The 21535-nt window shown below is 40.6% G+C and overlaps 1 protein-coding gene across 11 annotated transcripts in view; it reads left to right on the top strand.

Moving 5' to 3' along the window:
* sema3c (sema domain, immunoglobulin domain (Ig), short basic domain, secreted, (semaphorin) 3C) overlaps positions 1 to 21535 on the top strand; it is a 206937-nt gene that overhangs the window by 179206 nt on the left and 6196 nt on the right. For all 11 annotated transcript variants that reach the window (XM_078419759.1, XM_078419755.1, XM_078419752.1 and 8 more), the window contains 8 exons: positions 289 to 431; positions 1411 to 1525; positions 2374 to 2443; positions 3640 to 3784; positions 9944 to 10166; positions 12545 to 12633; positions 18268 to 18309; positions 19326 to 19483. In XM_078419759.1, coding sequence (XP_078275885.1) covers positions 289 to 431; positions 1411 to 1525; positions 2374 to 2443; positions 3640 to 3784; positions 9944 to 10166; positions 12545 to 12633; positions 18268 to 18309; positions 19326 to 19483 — 985 coding nt within the window. The remainder of the gene's footprint in view (positions 1 to 288; positions 432 to 1410; positions 1526 to 2373; positions 2444 to 3639; positions 3785 to 9943; positions 10167 to 12544; positions 12634 to 18267; positions 18310 to 19325; positions 19484 to 21535) is intronic.

The following is a 21535-nucleotide window of genomic DNA, read 5'->3' as shown; positions in this document are numbered from 1 at the left end:
TGCTCGCTCCACTGCTGTCATCTAGCCTACACTGGTGTTGATGCCATGGATGTCTCCTCCCCAGCTGTTCATCTCCACCCCATCAGTGTCTCCTTCTGTTCCTTCCTCCATCATTTTCTCATCGAGTGTTCACTGAAATGCATTTACTCTCTTCCCATCCTGTTAATATAATTCATGCAGCAAACCCAAGGCTTTAAACAATCAATCAAATCTGATTTTTGAATTCTGCTTCACGTTGGCTACAAGCTGTTAATCTGCTATTGACTCTGCGTATCTGTCTGTTGTTAGAGCCTGTATTTGTGGGCGCGCATTTCATTCCTGATGGCACCGACCCAAATGATGCAAAACTGTACTTCTTCCTCCGGGAAAAGGTGACAGATGGTCACGGTAATACCAAACAAATTCACTCCAGGATTGCCAGGATCTGTCCTGTAAGTAACGCACCTCGTTGTGGATTGAAATCTCATTATGTTTCTAGCGGGGATATTTTGTGTTTACATCTGTCAGCTTGTTCAGCTGCTTCTAGCCTAAGCTCATCTTGTTTTGGAAAACGGAAATTGTAAACCAGATTTAATTTTTCAATTGAAATAAATGCAAGTTGAAACTCAACACAGCCCCAGTACGGCTCGACATTGCAGAGCTTTAAAAAAAATACAAAGTTATTCACATCCGTAGAGAATTGAAAGATGCAAGCTTAAATATCGAGCGTAATGCTCAAAAGCTCCATGGCATGTAATTGTGATGAAGGAACTTGATGACAGTGAGGAACAGTTGGGAAAATGTAAAGACTGCAGGGATAGTTATTATCCTGAAGTTCTGCTCAATTTTTGATGATCTATTTTTTAATAGATATTTATTTATGTTTACATATGCAATTAAACATTACACATAGTGAAATTCATTTTGCATATGCCTGCTGTGCTATTCATCAAGACATTCCAACTCAATGCCATTTACCTCCACGGTCCAGATAACCCATGATCCTATAATATCCAGAAATGCTTTGATCTTTGTATAAAATGGATCTAGTGACTGATTAGCCCCAGTGCGCTGGGCTGGAGAATGACAGATACATCGCCCTGTGCATGAAGAAATTTCTCCTCCACTTAGAAGTAAAGCAGCAGTCCATGCCTGTGCTTGATGGGACATTCTTAATGCTGAAGCAAATTTGAAAGGGTACATTTATTCCACGTAGCAGCTTGCACTAAAATAAACATGTATTATTTCAGACATCCAACTGACAGATGTATGAATTATTTCTAAATCAGCCAGGATCCTGTTACTATGTGGTTTGGGTGTTGTGTTATAGATGTGAGTTATTGGATCCAGCGTTAAATCTATTTTTTCCTTAACAGATGTTTAAATTCTTCCTTCACTGGATATTTACTATAAATTTGCTTTATTGTCTAGAATGATATAGGAGGTCAGCGCAGTCTTGTTAACAAATGGACAACATTCTTAAAGGCTCGTTTGGTATGTTCTGTGATAGATGATGATGGCACAGAAACTCACTTTGATGAACTGCGTAAGTGAACAATATTATAAACTTTCGTCTGACATGTTTTATTACAAAATCTTTTTTTTTTTCGTTGAGTTCATAAGAGAGAAATGGAGTTGGCTGACTTCTTGAGTTGTCTGATGCCTAGACATATCTTGTGTCAGAACGGGTCAGTGAAGACTGTAAAAGTGATAACAGTCTATAGTGCTGCAGCAACTTAAAACAAAGGTTTATCTTCTTTATTCCTCAATTGTATCTTTTAGATAGAAGCTATTCAGCTCCCAGATGAATCTCTTCCAATTTTCCCCTGTCCCCTTTCATCCTGTGAGTAGTTACTAGCTAATAATGCCTAACGTGCCAAGCTTTTCTGTGAGGACATTTCAGAAACCAATGGAAAATGTTACCTGTAATAAGCTAACGTCAGAGATGTCATCACCAATCTAGCTGGTGACCCTTTCAGTTTCCATATTTCAGAACAATTCCCAACCTGACATCAGACAGGATGTAACTGAGATCTGGGCTCAACACACATTTTATCAGGTCTGCTTTGATGGGTCTTTCCCTAAAACAACCTTGAATGCAGGATTTTGCCTTGCAATCAGCACCCTCTGCAGAACAATCCTGTCAACTTGTATTTCTCTATTTTGGGAATCTGTTAAGTTCCGACGGTGAAAATGACTGAATCAAAGAAACTGTTTTATTCCTGTTAAATAATTGCAAGAGGGCACACCAAACTGGCAAGTTTAATAATAGGAGCCTTGTATTTTATGGAGCAGCAATCCAACTAGTCAGACCCTTTGGTTCCTTGAGATTTATCATTTTGAGATTGTTTTCAGAATCAACAAATGGCTAAGAATTTTTTTTTTTCCTCTCAGAGGATGTCTTTTTATTAGAAACAGAGTACCCCAAGAGCCTGCTTGTCTATGGACTGTTCACATCTTCAAGGTATGGCACAGTTCCAAAGCCTTTATCTTATGTTCTATAAATTGATTTAAATCTGATGAACTTTTTAATTGTCTTATTATTTTAATGAATAAATCATGTATTTATTTCATTATTGTAAGTGAATCGCTTGCAGTACATTTGTTTGTAAGACAACTTATAACAAAGAGTTTTTGACATCGGTTCTCCATTGCATTTACCCAGTTGAATGAAATAAATAAGAAGCACACTAAGGTACTGCTGCATCTCCTGGCTGCTAACTATTTTAACTCCCATTCCCATACTGACCTTTCTGTCCTTGGCCTCCTCCATTGCCAGAGTGAGGCCACATGCAAACTGGAGGAACAGCACTTCCTATTCCACTTGGGTAGCTTACAACCCAATGTTACCAATATTGAATTTGCCTTTTTCAAGTAATAACCTTCCCCACCACCCCATCTGCAATCCCATGATCCACCTCGCCATATAGGCACACATTTCTCCAACTGCAACTTCCCCTCCTTTCCACATTAATGTCCCATCTAAAAAGTCTCCAATTTCCCTTTTATCTCCCCTCTTTTTCTCTCCTCCATGTCCCCTTACTCCCACATCCCTCTCTCTGACTTTGCATTTTGTTCCTCTTCTCTGGTTATCTGACACCCTTTTGTCCCCTTTTCCAACTCCAGCCTCTGTCACTTACTCTTCTTGGACTCGGTGGGCCAAAGGGCCAGTTTCCACGTTGTATCTCTAAACTAAACATTTATGCACTGACATTTCAGTTATACAAGGTACTCAAATCTGCAGCCTGCTATTTGCCGGGCATTTTCTGCATACCCATGATTGCGTGGTACATAATACCTGCACCTCTTAATGTCCTTGCAAACTCCCAATAAAATTCAGGGTTCGGATTGTGTGATGAAGAGGGGTGGGCCGGTCAGAGAGCAGTATTTTACAGTGGCCACAGCTTGGTTTGTAGGGTAAAAACGTACAACCCGTCACTCATGTGCTTCACTGAATGAGACAACAACGATTTATAATCAATTCAAAGTCAATAATCTTCCTTCGGGACCATCTGCTTTTAATTATGCTGATTTCTTCATTTATAATAAAACCATCTCCATAAGTTGGTGGAATAATTTAAGACTGAATATGTGCTGAACACGTAAAAACAATGCCTGTCGTATTGCTCATAACAATGCAATCTCTGCCTGTTCTTGCAGCTCAGTATTTAAAGGCTCGGCTGTGTGTGTCTATAACATGCTCGACATTCACACGGTATTTAATGGACCATTCGCACACAAAGAAGGACCAACCCATCAATATGTTCCATACCAAGGCAGGATTCCATATCCTAGGCCTGGCACAGTGAGTATCGAAATTTCCCACCTACCTTGACCAGCACTGTTTAATAATTCACACAGCTTTAGAAGATTTTCTGAAGACGCTCGGTTTGATACAATGACAGCACGCATCCCTCCTTCCCTCCAAGACAGGGATTATGGCTCGAAACCTCATTACATGCACTTGTAACGTATAATTTCAGCCAGCATTTCAGTGCGGGAGGGCAATATTTTTGACGCAGCTACCTTACTGCAGAAATATTAAATCGATGGAATTTACCATGTGATACTTTTCAAAGCAGAGCGTTTGGCATTCTGTTTGATGAGAACAGTCCAAGTCCAGCTATGGGCTGAACAATGTGGTTCCCTGATGTTTACTGTATGCTCAGCTTTTACTAGGGTAAGAAACCAGCCGTTAAATTCACTTTCATCTCAGCAAACGTAACTTCTTAGATCCGTCCAGATTACCAATCTATCTACTGTCATAACTACCTGAATTGTTTGGTATAGACAATTAATCAAAGCAAAACCAGACCTTCTCAGCCCATGAACATCTAATAGAACCACGCTCAGCCCCCGAGGGTCAGTTTGAACTTTGAAGGAGTCCTTGATACACAGCTATATTATTGACACAGGCAGTCTCAGTAAATTCAACATTCATTTTTATTTGCTGTTAAAAACAACAACAAAAAACATTAGGAGAGAATGCATTCCATTCCAACTATTATATCAGCATCCTCTTTCTTTTTCAGAATATATTTAACATGTTTATTCAATAGAAACTTTGAACTAGCATAATATGAACGTAGCCACATTTGTATTTCATCTGTGAACTTTGGCTCCAGTAACAACAATAGCAAGATTTGGATCTGATAGAATCAGTCCTGGTCAAATGGTCCAAAATTATCCACAGGAGCAACTTTCATGAACCTTGCCCATTGTTTATGGGTGGCCATCCTTCAGCGATTTTTACATGAATAGAAACAGGAGTAGGAGTAAGTTATTCAATCCTTTGAGCCTGTCCATTGATCATTCTATATGATCAAGACTGATCATCCAAATCCAATACTGTGTTTCAGACTTTTCTCCAAATTCCTTGATGGATCTGGTCCAATCTAATTCATTGAATATATTTAACGGCTCAACTTCAACTGCTTTCTATGGTAGAGAGTTTAATCGGTTTACCACTCTCTGGGGGATGAAATGTCTCCTCCTCTCAGTTTTAAGTGGTGTACCTTTATCCTTAGACTGTGACTCTGGTCCTGGGTTCAAAGTCTAGGGAACATACCTCCTGTGCCAAATCTGTCCGGTTCCTTTGGAATTCTCCAGGATTCAATAAAGACTTCTTTCATTCTTCTAAACTTCAACGAATATTAATCTAATGAATACAATCTCTTTTCATATACATAAGTCAATGCTTCTGTCCCAGCAATCAATAGAGTCATTGACATACAGCATGGAAACAGGCCCTTTGGCCCAACTTGCCCATGCCGATGAACATGCCCCATCAACACTAGTCCCACCTGCCCGCGTTTGGCCAATATCCTTCTAAACCTTTCATATCCCTGTACCTATCCAAGTGTTTTTAAATGTTTTGATAGTACCCATCTCAACTACGTCCTCTGGCAGCTTGTTCCATATGCCTACCACCCTTTGTGTAAAAACAAAAGTTGCTCTCAGGTTCCAGATTTAATCTCCCCACCCCCTCGCCCTCACTTTAAACCTATGACCCCTAGTTCTCGATTTCCCTAGTCTGGGTAAAAGACTCTGTGCATTTACTCTCTCTATTCCTCTCATGATTTTATACATGACTATAAGATTTCCCCCCCCCCCCCCCCCCCCCTCATCCTCCTGCATTCCAAGGAATAAAATCCCAGACTGCCCAATTGCTCAGGCCCTCAAGACTTGGCAACATCTTTGGAAATCTTCTCCGCACCCTTTCCAGCTTAACAACATCCTTGGAATAAGTACTTTGGAAAATGTTGGAAGAGTAACAGGATTTAAGTGCTGGGTCATCTTTCTCCAGGGTGACCAAAACTGAACACAACACTCCATGTGGTGATCATTTACTAAATTCCCCACATCTCAAATATTTCCTCATGGAAATTTGTCAGGATGAAGGCCACCTGAAGGCCCACATCTTTAAAAATGTGCATAATACCACCCATATTTAAATATTACAAAAAATGATATTTGCTTGACCTGACAATCCAAAATATTTCAGATCTTAAGTCTGCAATGTTGCATCTGTGTCATCTATATCAGTCCAAATAATATCTAATATAGCAAATATCCGATCACAGCTGACTGCCTTTGCAAAAATAATACAAATATGAAAAGCAAGCTGATGAAAACTTGTATTACCTGTGCCTCAGATATCCAAGAACAACAAACATTTGTCATCAGTTTCAAAAGTGGAAATCTGAAATAAAAGCAGAAAATGCTGAAAGTACTTTGCAAGTCAGGCGACATCGGAGGGTTGAGAAACAGAGTTAATATTTTTGCTGGCGAGCATTCACCTGCACCAGAGGACAGAAGAGAAACAGGGATCAAGAAGTGCAGGGTCATGGATGGTAGAGAAGGGAAGAAAGATGAAAGGGCTGTGTTTGTAGGATGGGAGGCAGGCAATTTAAATAGTAAATAGGAAAGATATTATAAAAAATGAAACTTGGATTCAGAAATAATCAAAATTACAGTACAATAGCAGAAACATACCCTGCAGTCGCTCTCCAAAACAATCTGTGTATCAGTGGTAGTGAACTGGAATTGCAAAACTCGGGTTTGAGTACAATTTTCTCTTCATAGTCCTCCATTGTTTTGTAAAATGTGATTTTGTTTTCTTTGTGCATCTTTTAATTTTTTTTCCTTAAGACACTCAGTGTAAGCTGAAGTACTTGGCAAATTATCAGCTACAGCACCACAACATTCAATTACGCTCTCAGTATTTGTTCCAAAATAGTGAAGCAGCCAAACCACAAAATAACATAGAGAGACACAAAATAATGGAGTAACAGCGGGTCAGGCAGCATCCCTGGAGAAATCCCTTCCTGGGAAACTGCCTGAGCCGCAGAGTTACTCCAACATTTTGTTTCTTTCCTTGGTAAACTAGCAGTTCTTTGTTTCTACAAAGTAACATGTTAATTTCCTCATTTTCATATCAATTATCTTTGTTCGGGCCCATCAAAGAATTTTATTTCAAAATATGCCATTTTTTAACAATGTGAGAGAGTATATCCCACTAGAAGCTGTCTTGAGATTGAATAAACATCTTCCAGGTAAAAAGCTCACAATCAAAAAAGTGGAGAATTTCACCCTCACGTACTTGGCTGAATGTCAACTCTTGCTCAGTGCTGAAGTTAACATGCCGACCTACTCCAGCCAGCATTTCATCATTATCAATTTAAAAGTTTCAGAGAAGGTTTGGTTGATAAAAGATATTGCAAAGCACAAATGCCAGAACTTAAAACATTAATCACAATAAAATCCACTGACTGCCAGTTATCCAGTCATGGCCTCCAGGTCCAACAAAATGGAAATATTTCACAGTACAGGTCATTAGGCCCATTAAGGAACCAGCCCCATTCCTAAGCTTCATCTTCTCATCACAGCATGGTCTTGTATTAATTGTTTTAGCCAGAGGCTGTACTCTATAACAGATGAAAAAGAATGGTCAAAATGATAGACGACTATTTTACAGTGTTCTTGTTCTCAAACAAAATTATCTGCCTAAATTGTGTAAATAAAAACTTTAACAAGGGTTCATTCCAGTTATCTGAAGTTTCAGGCACAATTGGTTGCCATAGATTTCCCATCCATTATCCCCCACTCCTGGCCAGTCAACAAGATGGGCCGAATGGCCTGATTCTACTCCCATCACATATGAAAATCACAGGTTCTTCACACCCATCGTTCCGCAGCTCAGTCACCACACAGCAGCAAAGCATACTTCTGCTCTTCCAGTTCTCATTTTCTTCCCCATATAATATTTTCTAATCCCTGAATAAAAAATGAGTACATTTCCTTTATTCATCAAAAAGTTGTGCACTTTGGCACCAACCACAAAGCTCAGTTAGAATTGCAGGCTGGGGTCCTGTGTTTTTATGAGCATATAACTAGTTTATAATGAATTAATAATTTGCCTTTTGAGATGAAGTATTACAGCAGATGGCATTTATAGAAAAATGATTAGTTCAGTGCCAGGACTTTTAACTGACTTTAAATGGGTGAAAAACGCTATGAAAACAAAGTAACATAGGTGGGATTATTAGCTGTTTATTACACCATCAGAAATTCCTGGAGGAAAATATTGCAGCTGGGAAATCTGGAAGAAAATCGAAAATTCTGGAGGTACTCTGCAGATCAGACAGCATCAGTAGAGAGTTCAAAGGGTATTTTATTGTCACGTTTACCAGTGATATTCAATTTACCATACAGCCATGCTAAAAAAAGCAAAAAGACACACAAGGCATAAAAGTTAACATAAACATCCACCACAGCTGATTCCCCACATTCCTCACTGTGATGGAAGGCAATAAAGTCTAAACTTATTCACTCTTTATTCTCCCGTGGTCGGGGCAGTCGAACCATCTGCAGTCGGGGTGATTGAAGCTCTCGCAACTGGCGATCAAAGCACCCATGATGGGGCGGTCAAAGCTCCTGGGGCTAGGAGCTCCCGAAGTCAGTCCCTAACCAGCGACTGCGAGCTCCACAATGTTAAAGTCCGCAGGCTCCCACGGTTGGAGCTCCAAGGTCGATCCCTGACAAAGGGACCGCCAGGTCCACAATGTTAAGTCCGCAGGCTCCCGTGGTTTGGAGCTCCCGAAGTCGATCCCCAGCAAAGGGACCGCCAGCTCCACAATGTTAGGCCGCAGTGCGGACGGAGATTCGATACGGCAAAGAAAATTGCAACTCCATCGAGGTAAGAGATTGTAGAAAGTCCCCCCCCCCCCCCCCCCCCCACACACACACACACAAAACAAGGCTAAAGAACACTAAAACGTACATTTAACACATATGATAAACAACAAAGAAGAATGGGACGAGACAGACTGTTGGCGCGGCAGCCACTGTGGCGCCACCTGGTGGAGTTAGTGTAAATAGTGGTAATAGTTTCAGGTTGATGACCTCCCATTACAACTGGTAAAGTTCAAGATAAAACAGGAGTGAGGGGAAAAAGGAAACAAAGGGAAAGATTTAGAAACATGTATCCATAGATTCTGGTTTACACAAAAGGATGCAAAGTGCTGGAGTAAATCAGCGGGTCAGGCAACATTTCTGGAGAACGTCAATAGACGACGTTTTGGGTCGAGACCCTTCTGTAGAATATTCGTGAGAGGAATGAGGGCAGGAAAGACTGAACGGCAAAACTGGTTATGAATCCAGTAGTGAGAGAGTGGTAAAGGGCAGTAAACAACAAAGGGTTCACATGGTGACGATGTAAAGAGCAGGGGATGAATAGGGAAAGAATCTCACTGCTGGAAATGTAAGATACATATCTGGAAAGGATGAATATCCAAAAATGTTGTACTCACAGCCAAAATCAACAGATTGAATTGTGTCTAGTTGGAAGGTGAGGTTCCTCAAACTTGTGCGCTTCATTGGAAGAGTGTAGGAGGCTGACGACAGAGAGGTGCAAGTGAGATGGAGAATCAGTAATTGCTAGCATCGTTTTTTTTTATACAGCAGGATAAACAAAAACATAGCATGGGAAATTAAAGCTTGGAGCATCGCCTCAACAAATAAATAGGTTAAAAAGTTGCTGAAATTACCAGGATTTCAATTCAATTTTAAATTTAAATTATATGTTACTCTTTCTATTCAGCCCTGAAGATTTCCTCGGCTTTTTATATGATCTATTCATATGTTTTTGCCTGTTTAAATGTTATACGTTACTGTTTTTGAACTCCAGATTGTCAGCAGTGTTTTATCAGGCAATAACCACTGCACTTTAATACGATGGAAATTCTGATTCACTTTGGACAGATATAATTTACTGTCTCAAAATATCTAGTTGACAGCAGCAAGAGAAAAGAATAATATGAGTGATACATCTGTGTATTTGGCTTTAAAAAATCCAAAATCCAGAAGAATAACATAAATTGCATGATAAATTACAGACCAAGATAAACAGGAGATTTTAATGAAACCTAATTGCTCTTGCTGTGGTTTTATATTTATTCATTAGTGCCCTGGAGGAGCATTTACACCAAACACGTTGTCAACAAAGGATTTTCCCGATGATGTGGTTACGTTTATCCGGAACCATCCTACGATGTACAACTCCATCTATCCGATCAATAAACAGCCGCTGATTGTGAGGATTAACACTGATTATAAGTACACCAAGATAGTAGTAGACCACGTGAAGGCGGCCGATGGAAGATATCACGTCCTCTTTCTCGGGACAGGTAAGGTATTTTTAAAAAGTGGGTCTAAATCTCAATAACGATGCCTATAACTTTGCATTGTGGGGGAAAACATCTTGTTTGTTAGATGTTCAGGAGAATGATAGACCTGCTCCTTTGTTAATTAAAAAGTTGTTTTATGAGGGACACTGCCAGCTAACATAACATTACTGGCCAGGCTGCTAGTGGCACCAATGTAAAGATTTGGAACGCAATAGTGTCAAGGGGATATCATCAGAGAGCCATGAGCAGATCTGCACCAAAGAGAACCTGCTCCAATTCTTTCTTCCATCGTCTTAAAGGGATGGTACAATGCTGACCCATGGCTTTATAGAGTGAGGGGCTCCTTTATATCCACTTTTGAAGAAAACACCTTTCCTTTCTGCAGCCTTTAAACAGCTGGATTGATGACCCACTTCCAAACTCCTAACTGCACCTTGCATATATTTTCACTTTATCATTAACCCCAGTCTGTCCGCTCTCTGCAATGCCATTGGCTTGGCATACCTCCTGAACTAATGCAGGGAGGATTTTATCCTCCCATCCCCCTTTCAACTACCTGCATACTTTCACATTCTACCTATTCACAATCTATATACTAAAACTTTCGTTTGTTTGTTTGTTTGTTTGTTCCTGAACTACAGCCAAAACGGTACACGTTAGCATGACAATTTTAGGTCCACCTTGCTCACCATCATCCCTTTGTTGCTAATGGAAGAAGTTTCATTGAAATCGGTGTTATATATTTAAAGTTATTCACATTTTAAAGTTTAAATCTATCTCCTAGGGAGGGGGAGGGAGGGAGGAAGGGAGGGAGGAGAAGGGGGTTGAGGGGGATGGAGTGGGGGGGAGGGGAAGGGGGAGGGGAGGGGGGTGAATGGAAGTGGCAGGGGAGGGGGTGGAGGAAGGGGGGAGGGGGAGAGGAGAGAGGGGAGAGGAGGGGGAGGGAGGGGGAGGAGGGTGGGAGGGGGAGGAGGGAGGAGAAGGGGGGTTGAGGGGGATGGAGTGGGGGGAGGGGAAGGGGAGGGGGAGTGGGGTGGAGGCAGGGGGAAGGGGAGAGGGAGGGGAAGGGGAGGGGAGGGGAGGGGAGGGGGTGGAGGGATGAGGAGGGGACGGGGAGGGAAGGGGAGGGTGGGGGGAGGAGGGAGCGAGGGGGAGGGGGGAGAGGGGGGAGGCGAGGGGGAGGGAGGAGAGGGGGGAGGCGAGGGGAGGGGGGAGGGCGGGAGAGGGAAGGGGGAGAGGGGGGGAGGAAAGGGATGATGCACCAATGCAGGAGAGGTTTGGGCCCAACGGGTCCACTTGGTCTAGTAGCTTTATAAGGATGAAATGAGACATAAGACATAGAATAGTACAAAGGCCCACATTATCCTTGTCGAACATGATGTCAAGTTAAACTAATCTCTTCTGCCTCCTCTCCTTTGATTTCCATCTCCTGCATAACCATATGCCTATCTAACAGCATCATAAATGCCCCTATTGTATCTGTCTTCACAAGCAGGTTATTCCAAACATACTTCCTACTCTAAGAAAAAGCATTTCTGAGTGCATCTCCTGTAAATTTACCTCCTCTCACCTTAAAGCTATGCCCTCTCGTCCTTGACATTTCCACCCTGGGGGAGAAAATGGTTCTGACTGTCTGTCCTATCCATGACACGTCATTAATGTGCTCCCTTCCAAATCTACTTTGGAAGCTATGCATGATAGAACAACAAATTTCCATTGAAGAACAGAGACCAACATCACATATTACCTCAGACCAGCATGACACATTTTATGTGTCTGAAGGAACTGCAGATTCTGGTTTAAACTGAAGTTAGACACAAAAAGCTTGAGTAACTCAGCAGGTCAGTATCTCTGGAAATATTCCTTTTCTCCAGAGGTGCTGTCTGACCCATTGAGTTACGCCAGCTTTTTGGGACACATTTCATGCTTGCTGGGGGGTAGTGTGTAAAGCAAGTGATGGCGGACTCTTTTTGTCGAATATGCACATCTCCTGTTATTTTTTTTTCATTCCCCAATGTGAAGAAGTAGATTTTGCTCATTTAATAATATCACCAAAGGTTGCTCGCATTCACCAGGTAAAAACAGGCATCTCTCCCAGTACGGAAACCCTGTTTAGTTTTGTAAGAAAATAACTGCAGATGCTGGTACAAATCAAAGGTATTTATTCACAAAGTGCTGGAGTAACTCAGCAGGTCAGGCAACATCTCAGGAGAGAAGGAATGGGTGACATTTCGGGTCGAGACCCTTCTTCAGACTGTTTAGTTAGGTTATCAGTTATTCATTCAAAACTGCCTTCGAGAAAAGGAATTAGATATTTTAAGGTTCCATTGAGCCAAATTTTGATTGGCAAATTCATTTGTTTCTAATATATCTTTCAGATAAGGGAACCGTCCAGAAGATTGTGGTCTTGTCAAAAAACACATCAAATAAGGAAGAGCTTATCTTGGAAGAAATTGAAGTATTTGAGGTTTGACTCCATTTTTTTTTTATCAGGCTATGCAGCATCTAGTCGCCAGGTAGGAATTTATAAGAATGTTCCAAAGTTTCATAGACGAAATGCTATTGGTTAAATTCATATACGGGCTGTTAGATGCTGCATCAGAGGCCCATGTGGAAACAATCAGCATGGTCTTTATGATCAGACTGCTGCTTCAGGTTCAGTCCGGAAGACGTACAGAGCGTGCTCCTAATTTTCCAAGTCCCCAAAGATCTGTAATGTTTTCAAGGCAGCCAAACCATTCATGCTTTGAAGTCTCATGCCCATGGGTTTACTGGTAGACTAACTGAGTAGATATATGTTCTGACACTGTGAAGGATGCGATATGTTAAGATAAACAATAGTTTATTCATTCCATTCACTTACTCTTTTGTCAATGCAGATCATAAAATTCAGCTAATTGCAGCCCGTTTGAAATAAATAATGCCAAAATGTATTTATATCATTTTTTGAAATTCTTGTAAATAATACAGAGAGTGAACTCCCTGCCATTTCTGGAGTCTGTATCAACAATGGGGATACTGGGGGGGGGGGGGTGGGGAGCATCTTGGGCAATAATTTGTTCCAGTAGTTCAGGGGGAAAGTACTAGACAGAAGAGAGCAATTTGAATGTTTATTTAAACGTAAGCCAACTTTCCGTGATTTAGCAGACGGGGCTGTGGAGTTGCCAGATCGTGTCGAATGTATAACTACTGTTTTGATCATTTGACATCAAGCCCCACACTTCTGCCTTCGGTTCACAACATGGCCATTCTCCTGGCCCTCTGCATTCTCCTGATGATTCAAAGACAAATAGCTGCTTCATTAGTCAAATGGACAACGTTTATATAAACGACAGGTTTGTAGGTTAATTGTCTTGGTATAAGTATAGATTGTTCCTTGTGTGTGTAGGATAGTGTTAATGTGTGGGGATCGTTGGTCGGCGCGGACTCGGTGTGCCTAAGGGCCTGTTTCCGCGCTGCATCTCCAAACTAAACTAAACTAAACTAAGCAACAAACCTTTAAACATTATTAAAAAAACGACCAATTCTCCTCATCAATGCCACTGTGATTTTTCTCTGGGGAACGTGGCACTGTGGAGATTTATTTGCACTTCCTGCAGCTTCTAAGAATTGCTGGAAATTTTACAGGGCTGCTGGGAATTTCTATCTACTTCTTCCACACTCCATGCTTTTTTACCAACAGTTCTGCTAATCCCTCGATATTGATGTAGGAATTATCAGCATTTTGAAGGAAGACAACGCTAATGTAAATGGACTGTTTACATTTTCCATAGAACACTCATGGAAATTCAAGTCCAGGGGACAAAGTTAATTTTAGTCTTCAGGGCAAGTGAGAGTAAAGGAGGAGAATATTGGAGGGCATAACATAGTTCTAATTTGAGAAGCTGCCATTGCTTCAGCGTGTCTACCATCAATAGCCAAACACATGCGCTGAATGTGGACTTTAAATGCATACTTGTTTTTCTATTCCATATTCCTGCCAGCTCACCACTTCCATTGGAGGAAGTTTGATGAGGATCTGGAAATTCACTCTTGGTAGTAGAAATATACATATCATACAGTTGCTGTGCTCTCTGCCTTCAAACTTTGTGCCATTGAAATTAATGCAACTGAATTGAAGATGTAGGAATAAATATTCACTGTGTTGAAAATGCCAACCATGAATGAATCTCTTTGTGTAAATATCTCCACAGGCAGTTTCAATTATAAATGTCGACGTGCCCAGAAATTGCTTAGCTGCAATTCAATGTCACTTAAATAGTCTTGTATGTCATTCTAACGCTGTTTTTTAAAGTCCCACAAAGAGCGTGAACATCATTTGCGATGTTCCCAGAGCAACATTATTTTCTTTCCCCATGTTGCACTACCCTGGGCCAGTGGCAGCAAATGCTATTCCATTAATTCATTGCAGGCTCTCACAGATGCCAGCAGTGAGCCACAAAGCTGAGTCAGCCTTTGAAGGGATGTGCACATATGAATAATACTGTCCTGGGGGGATTATGCTTCATCAAAATGCATGGGACAGGCTAAGCGAAGAAATTACTCTTGAGAGGGATAGCCTGCATCCAAATGCTATGACCAGGTTCTTATGACAAAAGATTGCTGAGGAAATCAGTAATAACGTCGGGGATGTGTAGGACAGGAATACCCGCAGTTCAGGGAAGTATGGAAAATGAACAAATTTGGTTTATACCGGCATCTGCAGTTCCTTCCTACACATTTCCCTGTGATCATTCTGTGCTCTCCAGTGGGCCAATGAAAAATTATACTGTACTATAGAGCTTGAAGAACCGCTATAATTGAACAATGGGCAGCAATCTGTGGCCGGAGATCAGTGACATTCGCCTGGAATGATCCCAAGACCAGGAATTTGACATTGATCATCTGGACCTCCACATATGAAGGACCACAGTCACGCATCTGAGCCTGTATTCGAGATCTCAGGTCAAACATCTCAGTGAGGGCAATGAATGAAGTTTTGACTTTTGCTTTTTAAATGACACAGATCTTTAGACCAAACGGTTCAGAGATCCTGGTTAATCAGAGCATAATAAGAAGTGTTTTCAAACAACCAGGATCTCCAAACCCTGTTTGCCTAAATTTGGTGTCAATTTTAAAAGTCAATATTCAAACTACATTAAGACACAAAATGCTGGAGTATCTCAGCGGGACAGGCAGCATCTCTGGGTGATGTTTCGGGTCGAGACCCTTCTTCAGACTGCCCCGTACTTGTTTTTCAAACCAGTGAGGCTGAAAGTTAAACAGGGGTTTTACAGTGGAAACTGTTTCCTACCCTTCATGGAAACCCTGCATTACCCACAAAGCACAAAGAGACCTGGAAATGGGTGGGTTTTTATTTTGCACCAACTTAAGCCTTTTTCCAGCTGCACAACAGTTTTTCCCAGACCTGTGCAAAGGAAGTTACAGACCATGATTTATAGCAGGGAGGGGAAATTATGCTCATAACTAAAATTTCCAACATAAAACCAGTTGATCACCATGACGCTGAAAATACAATGTCATTACACTCATCCCTGCTGCCGTTGAGATGTTGCTTCGCTCTCCCTCCTCACTATCTTATTGTCTTTCCGTGCTCTATTCTGTTGAACGGAAAGGGCCTGTTTCCATGCTGTATGACTCGGACACTCTACTAGTAAACTTTGTGGACCTGTAATCTTCTGCAATCACATCAGTGAGCCACGGACTAAGAACCTGGCAGTTTGTTTTTCAATATTTTTTTATTTGTTCATTTGTGGATTGGGAACATCTCTGACCAAGCCATCATTTATTCTCCATTGTGAATTCTTCCAGACGTGTGAGATCGCACCGTTTTTTCAGTCTGGGTCACATTTTCTCAGGATAAGGCTGGGAGACTATTCTTGCCTTGAGGCCCGTAATGAATCAGATGGATTTTTATAATATTCCAGTACTTTATTTGTGCTTACGTTTCCTTCTATATTTAATTAAGTTAATTTAATGACTTAAATTTAAATTTCCCAGCTGTAATGCTGGCATTTGAGCATGTGTTTCTGGATGAATAGTCAAGGCCTCTAGATACCAGTCTAATACTTTAACAACCGCACCTCTCTCACCATGAATCTTTATATGGATTTATGTAAATAAATCCTGGTCTTGGAATAAGGGACAAACAGTGGCACAGTGTTAGGTGCTGCTCAACAAATGCATGGTTTCAGATTCTATGTTTGTCATTTGGCTGAGTGCTCTTCCAGTAATATTGAGGCTAATCGGATCTTTATATTATCGACCAATGTACATATTAACTCCTCAGGTTACTATCTTTGACACTCTTTTTCTTTTGGAGAGTGCTTTAAATACATTGTGAACAACAACAATTTAATAAGGGAAGGAATTTTCCATGACCTATTTTCACTAATGAAAAGTTAGCGATGTTTATCATCTAGTGAGAGATGTTTATTGGTCATGACGTTTCCTGTTGTTTACCTGATCTCTTTGGTTATATAAATTCAATCAATAGAGGAGTTAATTTGATTTTGAGTCAAGTATGTATTTTTTTTCCTGTGAGGACTGTAGTAATAGTATAGAAACTACTGAGAGACAGGTTAGTCAGAGACTTCAGGTGCAGATAATCCCTGCAGTTCCATCACAGACAGTCAAAAGGGAATACAGTAAAATGTCTCCTTTTCCCTAGAGCAGACTTCCTTTCCATTACATCATGCTTGATCTGATAGTGGGGCAGGGGAAAGGATAGGGGCCTCAACAAACTGAATGCAAGCCGGAGGTGAGGTTTGTGTTTCAGACTTTAGGATTAGGACCCAAGACATCAGCAATGGGAGCCAGCAGGCAGCCAAAGCATCATCCGCTTCAATGGAAAAAGCTATTTTGGACATTAGTTGCACTAAAAAGCACAACAACATATGAGAAAGTTGGACACTATTCCTGAGTAATTGCAATCGAAAAAAAGTCTACTTTGAATTCAACCTTTTTCTTAATAGTTTCAAAATGGCTTTTTTTTCAGATGAAAAAGCATTCATGTTGCACATGGGTTCCTATTACTGGGATGTCTAGCACTGGGTGCAAATCATTAAAATGGATAGAATGTTTATTGATAACATTGCATGAGCCAATAATTGGAGGTAGTTTTGGTCATGTAATTCACAGGGAGGGGCCGACTGCTCAGCAATGAAAGACAACTTAAACAGCGCTGGTTGACGTTTTGCATCTATGTTCCTTTAGCAGAACTTTTCCCAGTTCTGACCAAGAGAATTACACCTGAAATGTTTTGTCATCTTGTAGATGTTGCCTGACCTCTTTTTTTTTTCCTCCCAGCATTTCCAGTTTTTGTATCAGATTTCCAGCATCTGCAGTTTTCTGATGTTTCATATTTGGTTTGGTAATGGGTGAATGTTCCCACTTTAGTGGGATTCTCAGCCTCCTGGCAAAAGGAAAAAATATATGTTTACAAACTCCAGGCTGAGTCAGGAGCCTTAGGTGTCAGAGATGTGGCCCCACTTGCAAAATACTGGTGATCACACCTGAGATAGTCGGTCTAAAATATATAGGATTGACTAATACCGTGAAAGTTTAACTTTATCAATGTGCTTTGATTTACATAATTTCTGATTAATTTTTGATTTCAACTTTTTTGAAGTTGATGAAAATTGTATGAAAGTGTTGTTTTCATCCATAGCTTCCAATGGTACCCAATAGAATAGTGCAGGACAGGGCAGTTGTGCTCAATGTGGTAGATTGGCTCAATGTGGTGCCTTCACACTTGGGGCTGTAAACCACACTTCATTTGCCCATCAGTCGACCATCAGCCTCATTGGGTTTGAAGCTATCTTCAGATTGTATACCTATCTCATCTAAAATCTGAAAACCTAAAACAATACCCAATTATTGCTTTTATATTTGTGGCCAATTGACCTCAGCAAAGGGTAGATCACAAAAGACTATTACATCAATAGAAAAACAATTTCAAACAGGAAAGTTGTATCAGGCCAAAATGTGCTATTCATTATTTGTAGAATTAATATACATTTCTTTAGCGTTTTTGTCAATATGATGACTTGGTAATCTGTCAAGAATGCTTAAACAATTCTGATTATCTTCCTTTTTATAGAATCAATCAACTATCACAACGATGAAGATTTCATCCAAAAAGGTAGATTTTTGTTTTATTGATTGCAGTCTCTTTATTGCATTGCCTTTTTAGATAAATTGTTCTCAATCAAATAGTTTATTCCTGATATGATGCTGTGTTTGAATTGGTACAAAATGCTTTTATGATTTAGCATTGGCTCTGGAACTGCAAATGAATGGAAAGGTGAAATAGCAGATCATGCTGTACATCAAACTGTTGCAAGCAGCATTAGGGCATTTCTATCAGTAGATATAGTAATCCTGCTCAGAGAGATTCGCATTATTTCATTTACAAAAATAAAATTTTCAACGTTATGATGTAAGTGATTACCAAACATTTTTAATGAAGAAAAAACAAGCAGGAATAACATTTTAACAGACGCATCAACTCTATACTTATTAGTGAGAAGCTAGAATGCTCAGACAAAAGTATGTTTAATTTTTTTACTAAATTTAGTACAATCATTAAAATAATGAATTATTTGAGTCAAAAGTTATACATTTCCGAAGTAGTGTACAGCAGAGGACCATTACCCTGGACAAATGCCTAGCCACAAGATTTCAAACAGCAAAAATATTGAATTGATGGAAAAGCTGAGTTGAATTCTGGTTAAATAACCTAAGGTTGATAGAAACGACATTGCAATCCTTGCTGAAATAAGTAACAGGAAAAAACTTGGAAATTCAAGAGGGATGGGAAAGGTGAAAAGAGGGAGAAAGACCCAAGGTGAAATGGATAATTACGTGGCAGTTTTCCCCTGGTGGAATCAATTATCTGGGCATCTGCATACAATGCAATCAATTATCTGGGCATCTGCATACAATCCCGCAATTTAACGACAATGCTGTCTCTCTGTGCCAGTCCAGCAACCGAACCACAATGCTGCAACACAAGCAGAAGGTAGCATTAGGACAAAGCTATGGAAAAAAGAAAGTCCATCTCAATCCTGTTTATTGAATTGTATCAGGAATGCGTTCTTTTCAGCCAGAAGGCGATAAGATTGTTTATATTAAGCACCATTTTTGTTTGTGTTTCAGCAACAACTGTATGTGAGCTCTGATGAAGGGGTAGCCCAGGTGTCCTTTCATCGCTGCCATGTCTATGGTACAGCATGTGCTGACTGCTGCTTGGCCAGGGATCCTTACTGTGCTTGGGATGGCAAATCCTGCTCCAGGTTTTATCAAACTGGCAAAAGGTAAGTGAAACAACAAATTTTACCTGAAAGGTCTTAGTGAAAGAGTAATACATTCACAATGTAGTCAGCGATCAAATGACTTGAAGGTTATTCGAGTAGATCCTTCAGCTAAAGGATAATATCAATATGCTGCAATGGTCATTGTGCTGTATTGTCTCAGAGATTGCAATCTAATATGTTAACAAGTAGCCTTAATAAAACCACTGAGCCAAAGTAGTTCACGGCTTGTGAATACATTTCTTTTGTTTGGTGTTAGTTTATGATTGTATGTGTTATTGCATTTTTATTGATTATTCTTATTGGTCTTATTGTTGCACTGCGGGTAATTTTTCATTTCACTGCACATTTATGTGTATGTGACAAATAAACGACTATTGATTGATGACTATTACCCTGTTGTCCCTCTTTTGGCCTGATTCTACTGCTGGCATCAACATCTGCTTGGAGAGTGACTCTGGATGCCTAAACTGTAAAACCAAGGGGCCTTCAGATCCATTACCTTGGTCCTAACAATCAAGCAGATCCCCAGTTGCTGCCGAAATGGGAACGAACTCAATCAAAACAAGTCTGTAATTACAAAATGGCAAAGGGAGGAACAAACTCATAAAACCATCATTAAGCACAACATATTTGTCTTTTTCTTTAAGGCCAGTGCTGATTTTGAATAAGCTTTTCACCCTCGTGAAAGAATGATGATGCATTGACCAGCCTGAAAGCAATGGCTCTGCTTTTAATGATAGTTTCTGAACTGATGTGCAATTTGGAGCTTCAAGGGTAGAATACAGCACCAAACTAGCACATTATCATCCATGAATGATTCTTTTCAATGTTTACTTTTGTAAAATAATCACTTGCTCAGACTCCACTGGCATCTCTATTGCACGCATTTATGCAGAGAAAATGAAATGTTTTCCAGAGAGGACAGAAGCAGCAGTGGAGGGGTAATAAGATACTTAATCGCAGGCTCAGCATTCAAATAACGCCAAACGAAACGTCGCCAATCTGCTCAATTAGCACAGATTAATTCCCAATTGGGCCGGTAAACAATAAGCCCTGCATTTACAGGGAAGGGGAAACAAATCATTCTTTGCAATACTCCTTGCTGATGGACTGGTTTACTAATGACCCATTGTACAAGACACCTGGACTCTGCACCTTTATCGAGTTGCCCTGTTGATTGAAAATGTGCATAAATTTGGAGTATTGTGTTCAGTCTAGGTCATCCTGATGTATGTAAGATGTCACGAAACTGGAAAGAGTACAGAGAAGATTTATTGGGAGGTTGCCAGGTCTTGAGGACCTGAGCTATCAGGAAAGATTGGGCAGGCTAGGGTTTTATTCCTTGGAGTGCAGGAGGGTCTGAGGTGATCCTATTGAAGTGTATAAAATAATGAGGGGAATAGATAGGATGAATGCAGAGTCTTTTACCCAGGATGGGGGGAATCAAGAACCAGGGGGGCATAGGTTTAGGGTGTGAGGGCAAAGACTTAATAGGAACCTGAGGGGCAACTTTTTCTCACAGAGGGTAATGCGTATATGAAATGAGCTGCCAGAGGAGGTAGTTTTAGAGACAGGTACAATAGCAACATTTAAAAGACACTTGGGCAGGTATATGGATAGGAAAGGTTTCGATGAATATGGACCAAATGCAGGCAAATGAGAATGGCTTAGATGGGGCATCTTGGTCAGCATAGGTGAGTTGGGCCAAAGGGTCTGTCCCCGTGCTGTATGACTCAATGACTCTCAATGTAAAGTTCCTTATGACCAAAGATATTCCATGATTATTAAGAAAGTAGCTTCTTTCCAAGAATTCTGATGCATTGATGGACAAAACTAACTTGTTTCAAAGAAAACTTCCATTTTTAATTCCACAATTTCATTGGTGACAGCAAGGGAACTCTTGTCCACAATGCTGAGGGAGAAATCTGTTGCAGAACCTGCAACTCTCTTGCAAACCAGCCTCTCCCCATCAACTCCATCCACACTTCACGCTGCCTCGGGTAAAACAGCCGACATAATCAAGGACCAGTCTCATCCCAGTCATTCCCTTTT

This window comes from Rhinoraja longicauda, chromosome 23 (genome assembly GCF_053455715.1).
Source record: "Rhinoraja longicauda isolate Sanriku21f chromosome 23, sRhiLon1.1, whole genome shotgun sequence".
Classification (NCBI taxonomy): domain Eukaryota; kingdom Metazoa; phylum Chordata; class Chondrichthyes; order Rajiformes; family Arhynchobatidae; genus Rhinoraja; species Rhinoraja longicauda.
This window is presented reverse-complemented; position numbering and strand designations above follow the sequence as displayed.